The sequence below is a fragment of the Anomaloglossus baeobatrachus genome, chromosome 7 (assembly GCF_048569485.1).
Source record: "Anomaloglossus baeobatrachus isolate aAnoBae1 chromosome 7, aAnoBae1.hap1, whole genome shotgun sequence".
Classification (NCBI taxonomy): domain Eukaryota; kingdom Metazoa; phylum Chordata; class Amphibia; order Anura; family Aromobatidae; genus Anomaloglossus; species Anomaloglossus baeobatrachus.
This window is the reverse complement of record NC_134359.1, coordinates 61,641,885-61,657,482: the sequence shown is the minus strand read 5'-3', so window position 1 is coordinate 61,657,482 and position 15,598 is coordinate 61,641,885. Positions and strand designations below refer to the sequence as shown.

Here is a 15,598-nt window from a genome sequence, read left to right as displayed (position 1 = left end):
GGCTACAGTAACTAACTATGCACTTATCTTGGCCAAGTATCAAAATAAGAGAAGATTTTAAAAAAATTATTTAAGTAATTTTAGAAAATGGAGTGTAGTACCCCCAATTCTGATACCCAGCCATGATAAAGCCGACAGTTGTCATTCTCAGACTGGAGAGACCCATGCTTATTGGCCCCCCAGCCTAAAAATAGCAGTCTGCATCTGCCCAGGATAGTCCCATCCATTAGATGAGACAATCCCGACACTTTACCTAGCTCTTCCAAATTACCCTGGTGCGGTGGTAATCAGGCTAATAAGGGATTAATGACAGCTCACAGCTGCTACTAAGTCCTAGATTAGTAATGGGAGATGTCTATGAGACCCCCCAATTACTAATCTGTAAGTGAAAAGAAATAAACACAAACACCGCAATAATCATTTATTTGAAATAAAATACAAAAAACCCCTCCCTCTTTCACCACTTCATTAATCCCCAAAACACCCAGGTCTGACGTAATCCAAACGACGTCCCATGATGATTCCAACTCTTCTACATCTAAAGTGACAGTGCGCGGCCATAGAACATAACCACCCACTGTGGGCTTCAGGCAGAGACTGAGCTGCGCGATGAGCAGTGACATTACTCAGGTTATTTGCGGTCACAGCTGGAGGTTCCCACAGTCCTCCACCTGCGATCACAGGTAATCTGACCTCCGTAAACGCAGTAGACTCTCCACATTACTAATCTAGGGCTTAGTGGCAGTCGTGGGCTGATATTAACCACTTAATAATAATTAATTAATTAACACAATCGTGATGAGCCTGGTAAAGTTCTGCGATTGTTGCATATAATAGATGTGAGAATCATAGGCGGCTGCCCAGGACCGGACTGTAGACCAGCGACACTGCACCCCCTTGTAAGGCGCCATCTGTGTGCACCGCCATCATTCACCATTCTTGAGGGGTGAGCCTTGGACTGTGCACCAGCAAGTGCAGCATCCCCATGTAAGTAAAGCACCATCTGTGTACATTGGCATCAAAGAGAGGTGAGCTTTTGACTGTTCACCAGCGAGTGCAGCGCCCCTTGTGAGTAAAGTGCCAACTGTTTCCACAGCCAAAGCCCACCATCCCTGTGGGGTGAGCCTTGGACTGTGCACCAGTGAGTGCAGCGCCCCCCTTTAAGTATGGCACCAACTGTCTGCACTGCCCTACATCCCTGAGGGGTGTTCCAGTAAGCGCAGCACCCTATTGTGAGTACAGTGCCATCTGTGTACAACACCATAACTGACAGATGAGCCTTGAACAGTGTGTCTGCAAGTGCAGCGCTCTCTTGTGAGTATGGCACCATACAGTATGTGTGCACCACCATCACTGAGGGGTGAGCCTTGGACTGTTCACCAGCGAGTGCAGCGCCCCCATGTGAGTGAAGTGCCATTTGTGGGCACCGCCATCACCGAGGGGTGAGCCTTGGACTATTCACCAGCGAGTGCAGCGCTCTCTTCTGAGTATGGCACCATGTGTGCACCGCCATCACTGAGAGGTGAGCCTTGGACTATTCACCAGCGAGTGCAGTGCCCCCATGTGAGTGAAGCGCCATTTGTGGGCACCGCCAACACTGAGGGGTGAGCCTTAGACTGTTCACCAGCGAGTGCAGCGCTCTCTTCTGAGTATGGCACCATGTGTGCACCGCCATCACTGAGAGGTGAGCCTTGGACTATTCACCAGCGAGCGCAGTGCCCCCATGTGAGTGAAGCGCCATTTGTGGGCACCGCCATCACTGCGGGGTGAACCTTGGAATATTCACCAGCGAGCGCAGCGCCCCCATGTCAGTGAAGTGCCATTTGTGGGCACCGCCATCACTGAGGTGTGAGCCTTGGACTATTTACCAGCAAGCGCAGCGCCCCCCATGTGAGTATGGCACCATTTGTGGGCACTGCCATCACTGAGGGGTGAGCCTTGGACTGATCCTCATCGAGCGCAGCACTCTCATGCTAGTATGGCACTATGTGTGCACCGCCATCACTGAGGGGTGAGCCTTGGACTATTCACCAGCGAGCGCAGCACTCCCATGTAAGTGAAGCACCATTTGTGGGTAACGCCAACACTGAGGGGTGAGCCTTGGAATATTCACCAGCGAGTGCAGCGCCCCCATGTCAGTATGGCACCATGTGGGCACCGCCATCACTGAGGGGTGAGCCTTGGAATATTCACCAGCGAGTGCAGCGCCCCCATGTGAGTGAAGTGCAGTTTGTAGGCACCGCCATCACTGAGGGGTGAGCCTTGGACTATTCACCAGTGAGTGCAGCGCCCCCATGCGAGTACGGCAGCATGTGTGCACCGCCATCACTGAGGGGTCACCACAGGGGCCACACATCATACTAATGGCATGACGGGGCCAGAGCCTGTCTGATAGTGGTCACTCAGCACACTGTGACATTCCCAGCACACAGGAGATAAATGTGAGGGGAAACTAATGAGAAATCACGTTTTTGGGTAATTCCGTTGAATGAATGACCCTACACACTCCCTTTCTCCCTAGGGCTGACAACAGAGAACACTAGACTGCTTCCAAATGACATAATGATAACACCGAGGACTGACAGCAGCGGTCAGAGCGCAGACAGGCGATCACACGCGGCCGCTCCGCTCTGCACTCAGCAGTCCGCGCACACGCCGCCTGTGCGAGTCAGGAAGCAGCACGTGCGGTCACCTGACCTCCGACCCTCCTCACCAGCCAATAGGACGCTGGTGTTGTGTGTCGTCACTCGCGTCGCCCCGCCCCTTCCGTCTCTGGGACGCCGGCTGCTGCCGAACGTGACTGGGAGATCCGTCAGGCCCCGCGCCCGTTCCTCAGCGACAGTTCCCCGGAGAGACGTGTGGTGGAGGTGAGCTGTCCGTGCAGATATTGCACGTGTGTGCTGTGCAGGCAGCGGCCGCCATTCATCCCACAGCTGTGCCATAGGAAATAAACCGGTGCTGCCATCATTGTCCCCATTGCATTTCATAGACCCAGCTGCTGCAGAACCTCTCAGTGGCAGCATGTCCCATTGATGCCTTTACAATGTGGCAGTAGCTCTGGCTTCCATGCACATACCCCACACCCTGGTGCCTATCCCATTGATCTGCATGTAGTCATGGCTCAGGTGGCCACGGTATATTGCCCGTGTCGTGGTACCGCACACGTAGATCGCCATGGAGATCGCTCCGGTCTCGTGGCTGCATTGTGGTCCCTGCATGTGGCATCTTGATGTAATTCTTGCTTTAATAGAAGAGAAAAAAAATAAAAATCTCGCTAAAAATCCTTTAAAAACACTCAGCAAACGCCACCGGTGCTCATCGGGTCCAAACGCAGGCCTACGTTGTGTGGTCCCTGCAGTGATGATGTCACGTACAGTCATGTGACGTCTGCAGCCAATCACCAGCCTCAGCAGTGTACAGTACAGCATCGTGATTGGCTGCAGCAGTCATGTGGATATACGTGACATCTGCACTCAATAGATTGAAGGCCACCACCAAGACATCCTGCTCATGAGTCAGAGCGGATCTGTAGGTCCTGGCAGTGCCCTTATACCTTGCAGTGCCCACTACACATTGGACAGAGCTGTGTTCAACAATGTTCAATGTTTGTGTGGGGAGGAGAGAAGGAGACCTTCATACATATTAGATGGACGCCCCAAATCAACCGGCTCGGCCAACCTAATGTGTATGTGGGGGCTATTGAATACATCATCAATATTAGAGGCTTGGACAACCCCTTTCAAGGGAATCTGTCACCAGGTTTTTGCTCCCCTATCCGAGAGCAGCATAATGTAGAGACAGAGACCCTGATTCCAGCGATGTGTCACTTACTGAGCTGTTTGCTGTCATTTTAATAAAATCAATGTTTTCTCTGCTGCAGATCTAGCAGTTATACAGAGCTCATGAATATGCTGGACTACCTGCAGCACGCCAAGTAGTCCTGTAATGATAATCTATTGGTTTTTATCAAAACTATAATTAGCAGCCCAGTAAGTAATACTTCGCTGGATTCAGGGTCTCTGTCTCTACATTATGCCGCTCTCAGATTAGGTGGAAAATACCTGGTGAGAGATTGCATTTATTGCCACTTCATGCACGAGACTAGGGCAGGTGCGCATTGAATCCTGCTGTACACAGCTCCCTCCATCCTCTGCTTGATCAGTATCTTCATTTACTGTCTGTAAGGAGAAATCTGTCAATCAACATTGGAGGGAAGAAGAGGCTTGGGGTTGCACATCATTCACTTCCCTGATACCCTTAAAGGGTTTATCCAGGATTTTTCTTTACCACATGCCTAAAAACTAACAGGCAAGTAGTAGCTAAAAGAAGCAACTACCTGCCTGTTGTATCCAGCACTGGGACAGAGTGATCATCAACCGCTACTACCGGAATTCAGATGCTCCTTGTTTTCCTCTTTCCAGCTGCTTTGTTGATGGGGTGTGACTGCTGACGTCATGGCCTGCTTCCTGCAGTTAAGCAACTTAGCTCACTAAGCAACATCGCTAGCAACATCGCTGCTGAGTCACGGTTTTTGTGACGTAACAGCGATCTTGCTAGCGATGTTGCTGTGTGTGACATCCAGCAACAACCTGGCCCCTGCTGTGAGGTCGTTGGTTGTTGCTGAATGTCCTGGACCATTTTTTAGTTGTTTCTCTCCCGCTGTGAAGCACAGATCGCTGTTTGTGACAGCGAGAGAGCAACAACTGAATGTGCAGTGAGCAGGAGCCGGCTTGTGCGGACGCTGGTAACCACGGTAAACATCGGGTAACCAAGCGAAGTGTTTTGCTTGGTTACCCGATATTTACCTTGGTTACTAGCGTCCGCCACTCTCAAGCTGCCAGTGCCGGCTCCCTGCACATGTAGCCAGAGTACACATCGGGTAAATAAGCAAAGGGGTTTGCTTATTAACCCGATGTGTACTCTGGCTACGAGTGCAGGGGGGCAGCGCTAAGCGGTGTGCGCTGGTAACCAAGGTAAATATCGGGTAACCAAGCAAAGCATTTTGCTTGGTTACCCGATATTTACCTTAGTTACCAAGTGCAGCATCGCTTCCACGCGTCGCTGGAGGCTGGTCAGTGGTCGCTGGTGAGATCTGCCTGATTGACAGCTCACCAGTGACCATGTAGCGACGCACCAGCGATCCCTGCCAGGTCAGGTCGCTGGTGGGATCGCTGGAGCGTCGCTTAGTGTGACGGTACCTTAAGTCACCAAGGAGTTGGCTGTCAATCAGCATGACGTTGGCAGTCACACCCCGTCAACAGAGCAGAGCGGAAAAGAAGCTGCCGAATTATTGACGTGACGTCGTCAGAAGCCTCTGAGTCAATGGCAGGAGCAGAGATCAGTGCCAGGCACAGCAAGCAGATGGTCAGCAACTACCTGCTTGTTAGTGCTTAGGCTTATAGTAGAGAAAAAAAAAATATTTATTTTTTTGCCAAAGACTTTCAAAAGGGCTGGGAATTGGGGTGCCGGTCCTTCTTCTCATCTAAGAACCATAATGCCAGGATTGACTGCTGCTCTCCTACCTGAACTGCCAGCCTCATAGACCTACAAACATTAAGACCATACCGAATATCCACATAAATCCAAATTTTTTTCATAATTTTTTACATATCCATAATTATTTATATATATGGATTATCGGGACTATCAGGACAATCGCAATTTACATGTAAAACAAGGAAAAAGGAGGCGATCAAACAGTCCATTAATGTGCAATATTTATTTTATTGTCAGGTGAAGGTGAAAAACACCATAAAAACAATCTGACTGGGCAAACCCACCTATAATCATTAACATATCGTTGCCTTTCCAAGATACTTTAGCATATTATATATGACAACATACGGCTGTCCAATTATTTCATGCAAACTCCAAACTTTATATCAATAGATCAGACATCTAGTCATATGTTTTTGTCAAATTATGAATACAATGCGATAATAGTACATCCGGCTATAGTTGTGTGAATAGCTGATCATACCCAACATGAGCTGTGTCAATGTAGCCTGCAGACGTGGCCAGATTACATCAGCACAACCAGCAGACATTGATAGAGAAAAAACGTAAGTTTACCAGATAAGGCTGCTTTCACACATCCGGCTGTAGCAGTGTGGCACAATCTGGCGCTCTGCTGAAAAACAAAACCGTTTTTTTTTTGCCGCCGGTTTCGTTTTTTCCATCATTGACTTGCATTGGCGCCGCATTGTGCCACATGGGCTTGCGTTCCGTCCGTTTTTTGCCGCTTGCGGCAGATTAAGGCTACTTTCACACATCCGGTTTTTGCTCTGTGGCACAATACGGCGCTCTGCAGAAAAACCGCAACCGTTTTTTTTGCCGCCGGTTGCGTTTTTTTTTGCATAGACTTACATTAGTGCCGTATTGTGCCGCATGGGCTTGCGTTCGGTCCGGTTTTTGCCGCATGCGGCAGATTTAGCCGATGCCGCGGAGGGATGGAACGTTGCCTGCAACGTTTTTGCTCCGGTAAAAAAAAACGCATTGCGCCGCATCCGGCTGCTGCGGCGCATTTTTCAATGCATGCCTATGGACGCCGGATGCGGCGCGATGCGGAAAAAAACGCATCCGGCCGCCGCATGCGGTTTCTTCCACTGTGCATGCTCAGTAGCGTGCCGCAACCAGAAAAAAACGGACCGGCCGCATGTAAAAACTTATGCAAAGGATGCGGTGTTTTCGCCGCATCCGTTGCATAGGTTTCACAGCCGGATTGAGCCGCACGGCTCAAACCGGATGTGTGAAAGCAGCCTAAGGCTGTGTGCGCTCTGCACCGCACCTAAAAGGTGCAGCTGATAAGCTCCGTTCTGAAGCGCATGGTGCTGGCAGAGAACGTGCTCTCTGACTTGCAGCTCCTCCCATAGACAGAGCAGGAGCTGCCGGCAAAGCGCACGGAAGAAGTGACATGTCACTTCTTAGAACGCGCGCTCCGGGCAGCAACCGAAGCGCTGCGCTCTAAGACGCCACGTGCGCACGTCTCCTGCACAATCTCCATAGACTGTGCAGGGGACGCAGGACGCATGCAGTTATCCTGCGCTGCAGAGCGCAGCGTAACTGCATGAATTACGCACACATGCGCACATAGCCTAAATGATCAGCGCTGGATTATAGACTTTACTACAAAATACATATAAAAGGATTCATTCAGGTGGCTGCATCAATCCGATATCATTTGACAGTCATAATAAGGTTTGCAAATATCGGCATAACCCAATTGTTATTATATGTTGACATTATAGAATTCAAGGATATAGCGCAACAGCCCCATAAATCCATTGGATAATATATAATAAAAAGTAATAAATAATATAATAAAAAGTAATTTTTTGCAATGGTGTTTCATGAATAATGTTGGCTTCATTTGGCTCTTACAGGCTTTTTGTTTCTTTGGACATTAAAATGAATAATGAACAATTCCAAAAATTATTTTTAGCCCCAATTTCCTGCATTTATGTAAGAAAAAAATGATCCCAATAAGGTGGACAACCCCTTTAAGCATTCAAATACTGTCCTAATGTGTCTTGGCATGGTGGGGTGGGCAGATCAGGGGTTGGTATGTGCGGCCTCACATCCAAGGGCTCGCTCACACAAGCGTACAACACTGATGTTTTATCGGATGGCCTCTGCGCAGTGCTACACTATGGGGCAATGACGAACAGCTATTTTATTTGTCATGTCTATTCCGGATGAGAAAAATTTGCAGCATGCTGCGAGAGGCTCCACGTATTTTACAGCGCGCACCTATTTAAGTCTATGGGTGCGTGGAAATCGTCAGACTGCACTCAGATGTTATATACGTACAGTTGAGACTGACAATGGAGAAGATGGAGAAATCAATCTCTCCATCTTCTCCTCACCCGACTCTTGCATGCGAGAGAATCAGATCATAGTGAATGACATATCAACATGAAAGGTCAATTTATATTAAAGGACACTCCCAACATCAAATGTATTACAAATATGAGAAAATATACATCTATTTCCTCAAAAAAGGAGAACTCATGTCCATAGTAAAAAATGAATTTTTATTAAATAAATGTAAACAATCAATATCGAATGCACCACACAATAAAAATGAGATATATGCAGGAAAAATACAAATACAAAGGGCAAGCAGCATTATTCATATTGCACGTGACATTGTCCATAGATGAACATATAAAGTGACTGGTGCTAAATCTCACCTGAAGCTACGGACATAGAAGGTAAACCAGTAGCCATACCATATATACAAAGTGTCTTAGTGCCTATTCATTGCACATATCCCTTGCATAGAAAGGCTACTACCATATGTAACCGCAAGTCCGAACGGAACTTATGAGCCCGTCACTGCTAGTACCACAAATATGACACGTGTTACCACCCAGCACGTAAGAAATCCATGCCGGCGGCATAAACAACGGCTGATCCAAGTCGCCCCCTGTAGAAGCCGGGTTAGCGAAACGTACGTCGGGGAATAGGACGGCAGCACGAGCACACCTTTCCACCCAGGTAATTCGTATTTCACTGAATTCATAGTTATTACTGCAATTTTGCGAATATTGTTGATACACCTTGTCTAACTATGTGGAATCGATTCTGACGGCATGTACATTGGAGCTGTGATAGCTCCTTGGATCAGTTGTTGTTTATGCCGCCGGCATGGATTTCTTACGTGCTGGGTGGTAACACGTGTCATATTTGTGGTACTAGCAGTGACGGGCTCATAAGTTCCGTTCGGACTTGTGGTTACATATGGTAGTAGCCTTTCTATGTAAGGGATATGTGCAATGAATAGGCACTAAGACACTTTGTATATATGGTATGGCTACTGGTTTACCTTCTATGTCCGTAGCTTCAGGTGAGCTTTAGCACCAGTCACTTTATATGTTCGTCTATGGACAATGTCACGTGCAATATGAATAATGCTGCTTGCCCTTTGTATTTGTATTTTTCCTGCGTATATCTCATTTTTATTGTGTGGTGCATTCGATATTGATTGTTTACATTTATTTAATAAAAATTAATTTTTTACTTTGGAAATGAGTTCTCCTTTTTTGAGGAAATAGATGTATATTTTCTCATATTTGTAATACATAGTGAATGACAGTCTGATTAGAGTTTGATCGTAGTGTCATTCACATAATCAGGCCGATTCTCTCACGTGAGGGACTCTGCGGCCATTTGAGCAAATCCTTATATTGAGCATTTAAAGGGGTCCAAATGGAAAAAAGTCCAACTTCAACAGAGGCGATATCAATTATTCTTTTCTTTTATTTTCCTTTTGGCACAAGTATACAGCACATTGCAGCCAAGATAATAACATGACGCGTTTCAAGTGACAACGCACTCTTAATCATGATTAACAGTGAAACGCGTCGCTGACGTCGGTCATGTTATTATCTTGGCTGCAATGTGCTGTATACTTGTGCCAAAAGGAAAATAAAAGAAAAGAATAATTGATATCGCCTCTGTTGAAGCTGGACTTTTTTCCATTTGGATCCTGCTTGAGGCGTGGCAGCACCGTGTCTGGGCTCCAGAGGGTAGCGGAGATTGATCAACACGGTGAGCTGAACCTGTTTATCATCAATATCTGATCGGTGGGGGTGGCTTGTGATCAGCTTTTACCAGTGCCAGCCAGATGTGCAGCGTACTGAGCCAGAACAGCACAGCGCCTCATATGGTTTAGTGTTCATTCTCGGTACTGCAACTCAGCTGTTATTGGCTGGGTACACTTCATACATCCGGCCGCTATGGCAGGCTGCTTACAGCTGATCGCCAAGGGTGCCGGAGGTCAATCTGATATCGATGACCTATCCTGGGTATAATTTGTCAAAGTCCAGGACATCCTTTAAAGGGAACCTGTCAGGTCCAATATGCACCCAGAACCACGAGCAGTTCTGGGTGCATATTACTAATCCCTGCCTAACCGTCCCTGTATACACTAGCATACACAATGAGATTTTTAGAAATAGTATTTCTAAAGATCTCTGGTGTTAGTCCCCTTGGCTAGTCGGCCCCCTTAAAATGTAAGTATACCCCTATGGGTGTGCTAACATGTTAATGAATGCGTGGCGTCAGAGGTATTGTCGATCTCACCGTTCTCTGCTGCCACTGCGCCCAATGCTGGATTTCCGCTCAGTGCGCATGATCAGATGTCCCGGACTTACGGTCATGTACACTATGAAATTGAGTGTATGCATCCCAACTTCAAACTGGTGTAGTGTGCATGACTGGAAGTCTGGGGACGTTTTGATTGTGTGCGCTGAGCCGAAAACCAGCGATGGCAGCAGAGGTGAGAGCGACCATGCCTCTGACGCTGCGCATTCATTAGTATGTTAGCACACCCACAGGGGCATGGTTACATACTAAGGGGGCCGACTAGCCAAGGGAAGTAACGCCCTTACGACTAGTCCCCTCGCTCATTAGCATATGATAAAGGATTTTTAGAAATACTTTTTCTAAAGATCTCTTTATCTATGCTAGTGTATACAGGGACGGTTAGGCAGGGATTAGTAATATACACCCAGAACTGCTCGTGGTTCTGGTGTATATCGCACCTGACAGGTTCACTTTAAAGCAGTAAATGCATTTATCACCTAAGGATAAGTTATAGATGTATGATCGTTGGGGTCTGACCGATGGGACCCCGAGCGGCCTGTGTGCATGCATGATCACTTCTCCCTCACTGTGTATTGGACTGATAATAATGGCCCCCGTTGCCCTCTACATCATGTCTGTATGTGGCCATCTTTGCATGTCGCGCCGAGGCTGATTTTGGGCATGGCTGGCGTCTCACTCTCCATTCATTGCCGTGGTTCTCCGTCTCGGGGCCCGGGTGACGCTGTCAGTTGCCCGTATTGATGGCGTCAGGTGTAATGCTTAGAAAGTGAGTGCTCAGCTGCATCGCTGGGCTGCTCTCCGCGGCTCTGCTATTCTTAGCCTGTCGGCTGCCGCCTGAGCAGCGCATGGTGCGGATTTAAAGCTTTTCACTTTCTTTAAAGTGAGATTTGTATCATGTGGAAGAAATGCTCCCGTCTCTAATCTTCACACTATTCTTTGTCATCTCTTAAAGCGATGCGATAATGGCTCCAAAAAAGGTACCTGCTTATTATATCCATTTACTGGTAACAACTGATAGCCATAGAGAGTGATGAGGTGTCCCCTTTCTCTAACACTTTAGATGCCTCCCAAGAAAGCAGACGATGGACCAAAACAGCACCCGATTATCGGAAGATTTGGGACCTCTTTGAAGATTGGAATAGTAGGACTGCCAAACGTAGGGTATGTAAAGGATTGCGCCCTTGTCAGGAACATTAAGCATTAACCCTGGAGAATCGGGATCACCCCCCTTTTTAACACTTCACACTTAGGTTCCAGCTGTCACTGTTTGAGTGCTTCTGTTTGATGACAGGTGCGCTTTAAAAAGTTCTGCCAAATGGCAGCGTAGGACCTCTGGACACAGAAGTGCTAGTCGTAACCCCTTCCAAAATTCTTTTGATATGGACAGATGTCCTTTCATATGAATACTGATATCGCTTTTATCCAGTACTGCTCCGTTAATAAATTAAAGTTCTGTCTCCTCCTTTAATAAATATTGGCCTTATATCCAAGAACATTAAATATATTAACATTTCTCAGTGGCTCAGTGGTTAGCACTGCAGTCTGGCAGCGCTGGTGTCCTGGGTTCAAATCCCACCAAGGACAACATCTGCAAGGAGTTTGTATGTTCTCCCCGTGTTTGTGTGGGTTTCCTCACGGTTCTCCGGTTTCCTCCCACACTCCAAAAACATACTCTTAGGGAACCTAGATAGTGAGATAGTGAGCCCCAATGGGGACAGTGTTGTCATTGTATGTAAAGCACTGCGGAATTAACAGCGCTATATAAATGAATAAATATTATTATTATTTCTAAAATCATCTATATTCTTATGAACAATAAATTAATTATACAATATTAATATATTTTTAAAGCTTTAGTTGGAGCATTTCTATTGACTCCGACTCAACCAAAAACTAGCAATCACTAAAGTTGCAGAGATATTAGCAATCAAAGTTCTTGGCACCGAATGAGTTAACTTTTGTTTAGCTGAAGTGGGTGTTATTAGATAGTTTTGTTTGGGGGCGTGTACTTCTGCCTCCTGTATGACATTGACCAATCATAAGCAGGCAGCAACATAGAAGTGTAGAAGGACATGTGATGATGGTGTCAGGGTCCAGAGGTCCTGACAGGCACAGAGTACAGCTTTTATGAAAACTGAAAATATATTACACGGCACGGAAGTCCTGAAAATATTTCTCAGCGTTAATAGCTGCATACTACTGTGCTATGTAATATATCTTCTGTGTTTATTTAGGATACCCACTCCAGCTGTCATTACCTGGGCACTCAGGTTATGTGACACTGATATGATTAGGGGTCCTTCAGCACTTCTATGTTGCTACCTGCTTATGATTGGTCAGTGTCATACAGGAGGAAGAAGTACACGCCACCATTGAAAACTATGTTCACTAACTAACTATCTAACACCCACTTGGACTTAACTAAAGTTAACTCATTAAAGTTTAAACAAAAAAATAAATTCTTAAAAATTGCGTGATGCATCCACTCAAAGGGGCATGACCCGTCTGAGACATGTAGTGACTGACAGCTTTCATAAATAAATAATAAAACAAGCGCACTATGAGAAGCACCCGTGGAATCCTTTTAGCATCTATAAAATTAGAATTGCTCACCTTTGTTGGTTGTGCGCCCCCGCACAACTTCAGTGAAAGCTTATCAGTCTGGAGTTCCTCCGAACAGATCCTATGTCCAGGCATCCAACATCCAGATTATGGGTATCTCTGTCGGCTACTGAATTTCCACCGGCACCATGGAATTCAGGTTTTTTTTCCTCAATCCTCCAGCTAGCCAGCTGGAATTTTTTGATATATCAGCAGGTCCTTTGCAGCCAAATCCGATTCCCAACAGGGAGGGGGTATATGGATAATTCTTTCGGTCTATTATAGCGCAATAAGGATATTTGCTGATATTAATTATTTGAACTTTATTGTATAGGCACTCCTATTATTACAACGCGTTTCAGCAGAATTGCTTTCATCAGGTAAATTCTGCTCCTATTTTACCTGATGAAAGCAATTCTGCTGAAACGCGTTGTAATAGGAGTGCCTATACAATAAAGTTCAAATAATTAATATCAGCAAATATCCTTATTGCGCTATAATAGACCGAAAGAATTATCCATGACAGCTTTCATAATCACACAAAGCTTTGCAGTGAGATCAGAGCTAACACAGTGCAGCCGAAGTGAAATTTACCTCATCATAAACACATTTGCAGCTGCAGTTGTACTCTCATGGTGCTATCAGCCTTCCATCTCGCAAGCAGCCAGTATAGGGGCTGGAGGTCAGTACAGCAGAGGTGAGAGCTCTGTTAGAAGTCAGCTGCAAATGTGTTTGTAATGACATAAGTTTCAACTCTGCTGTTCTGCCTTAGTTCTGATCTTAGGGTACTGTCTCACTAAACGACGTACCAGTGATTCCAACCACAATAGGGCCTGGTCAGGATTGCTGGTGCGTCGCTACATGGTTGCTGGTGAGCTGTCAATCAGGCAGATCTCACCAGTGACCAGCCCCCAACCACCAGTGACACGTGGAAGCGATTCTGCGCTTGGTAACTAAGGTAAATATTGGGTAACTAAGCAAAATGCTTCGCTTGGTTACCCGATATTTACCTTGGTTACCAGCGCACACCGCTTAGCGCTGGCTCCCTGCACTCGTAGCCAGAGTACACATCGGGTTAATAAGCAAACCGCTTTGCTTAGTTACCCGATGTGTACTCTGGCTACGTGTGCAGGGAGCCTGCACTGGCAGCCTGAGAGCGGCAGACGCTAGTAACCAAGGTAAATATCGGATAACCAAGTGAAGCGATTCGCTTGGTTACCCGATGTGTACCTTGGTTACCAGCGTCCGCAGCTGTCAGACGCCGGCTCCCTGCACATTGAGATCGTTGGCTCCTGCTGTCAAACACAGCGATGTGTGCTTCACAGCGGGAGAGCAACGAGCAAAAATGAACCAGAACAGTGTGTATCGAGCAGCGATTTCACAGCAGGGGCCAGATCGCTGCTCAGTGTCACACACAGCGAGATCGCTAATGAGGTCACTGCTGCGTCACAAAAACCGTGACTCAGCAGCGATCTCGCTATGTGAGACGTACCCCTTACTGTATGTGATTAGGAGAGCAGACTGTCAGTCATTACATGTCTCACACTGATAATGTCCCTTTCATTTAAAATAAACTCTGGAGGCAGATTCTGCGGGAGATCTATGTCTGGCCCACAGATCTTAACAGCTCATTTATATATTAGAGGAGATGTGGATTTTTCTGGAATAAAATATCAAATTGCAGATATCAAGGTATCATTTTACTCAGCTTCCTATGATCTACATACCCAGATAGATGACTTAGGAGGACTGATCCTACTGACAGATTGCTTGCAACAAATATTCACTCGTTAGGTGCCAAATACATTGATTTCTAATATCTAACTAAGAGACAAAAATAAAAAAAACAAAACATTTTTGCCGCCACTATTACATAGTGTTTGTGTGCAGTTTAAAGGGAACCTGTCACCAGATTTACATAGTTACATAGTTACTTAGGTTGAAAAAAGACGTAGGTCCATCTAGTTCAACCTTCCTCCACCAGTTCTACATTTGGTCACTAAGTCATTTATAACCAACAATGTTTTGTGTACTGAGGAAATCATCCAGCCCTTTTATAAAAGCTGTTATAGTGTCTGCCATTACTACCTCTTGTGGTCGGCATTCCACAGTCTGACTGCTCTAACTGTAAAGAACCCTTTCCTATTTAGCTGTCGGAATCGCTTTTCTTCCACTCGCAGTGAATGCCCCCTGGTCCTTAGTATTGTCTTCGGAAGAAATAAGTCATGTGCCAGACCTTTATATTGACCACACATGTATTTATACATATAAATGAGATAAATACATGTGTGGTCAATATAAAGGTTTTTGGGGCCTATAATCTGCGGCCACCACCAGTGGGCTGTTATATACAGCATTCTAACATGCTGTATAAAAGAGCCCAGGCCGCTAAGGGTCGGTGCGGTGCAGACTGGTCAGATGGGTGTCTGTTCTCTGGGTGCGGCGCCTCCTCTTTCGGCCATCTTTGTCCTCCTTTTTCTGAAGCCTGGGTGCATGACGCGTCCTACGTCATCCACACACGCTAGCATTGAGGTACTGCGCAGGCGCACTGCAATACAAGGAACTGCCCTGTTCAGGGCAGTTTAAAGTGCGCCTGCGCAGGACCGCAATGCCAGCCTGTGTGGATGATGTGGTTGACATAGAATGCATCATGTACATGGCCTCAGAAGGAGGATGGTGATTGCTGCAGAGAGGAGGCGCCGGACCGGAGAGCAGCGACACCCATCGGACCGGACTGCCCCCTAGGTGACTGTTGTAAAAATTTTACACAACAGCCTGGGCTCTTATATACAGTATTCTATAATGCTGTATATAAGAGCTCACTGCTGGTGGCCGCAGCTTATTGGGGCCAAATCTGGTGACAGGTTCCTTTTTAAATATAGATAAG

General features: G+C 46.5%; 1 protein-coding gene across 2 annotated transcripts in view; it reads left to right on the top strand.

The window, feature by feature from the left end:
• The first annotated feature begins 2,760 nt into the window (after window positions 1-2,760).
• OLA1 (Obg like ATPase 1) overlaps window positions 2,761-15,598 on the top strand; it is a 273,951-nt gene continuing 261,113 nt past the window's right edge. The window contains exons 1-3 of one of the 2 annotated variants that reach the window (XM_075318874.1): window positions 2,761-2,867; window positions 11,063-11,087; window positions 11,183-11,271. In XM_075318874.1, coding sequence (XP_075174989.1) covers window positions 11,073-11,087; window positions 11,183-11,271 — 104 coding nt within the window. In that variant the 5' untranslated portion in view covers window positions 2,761-2,867; window positions 11,063-11,072. Of the gene's footprint in view, window positions 2,868-11,062; window positions 11,088-11,170; window positions 11,272-15,598 lie in introns of both variants that reach the window. The other variant, XM_075318875.1, reaches the window with a different exon arrangement.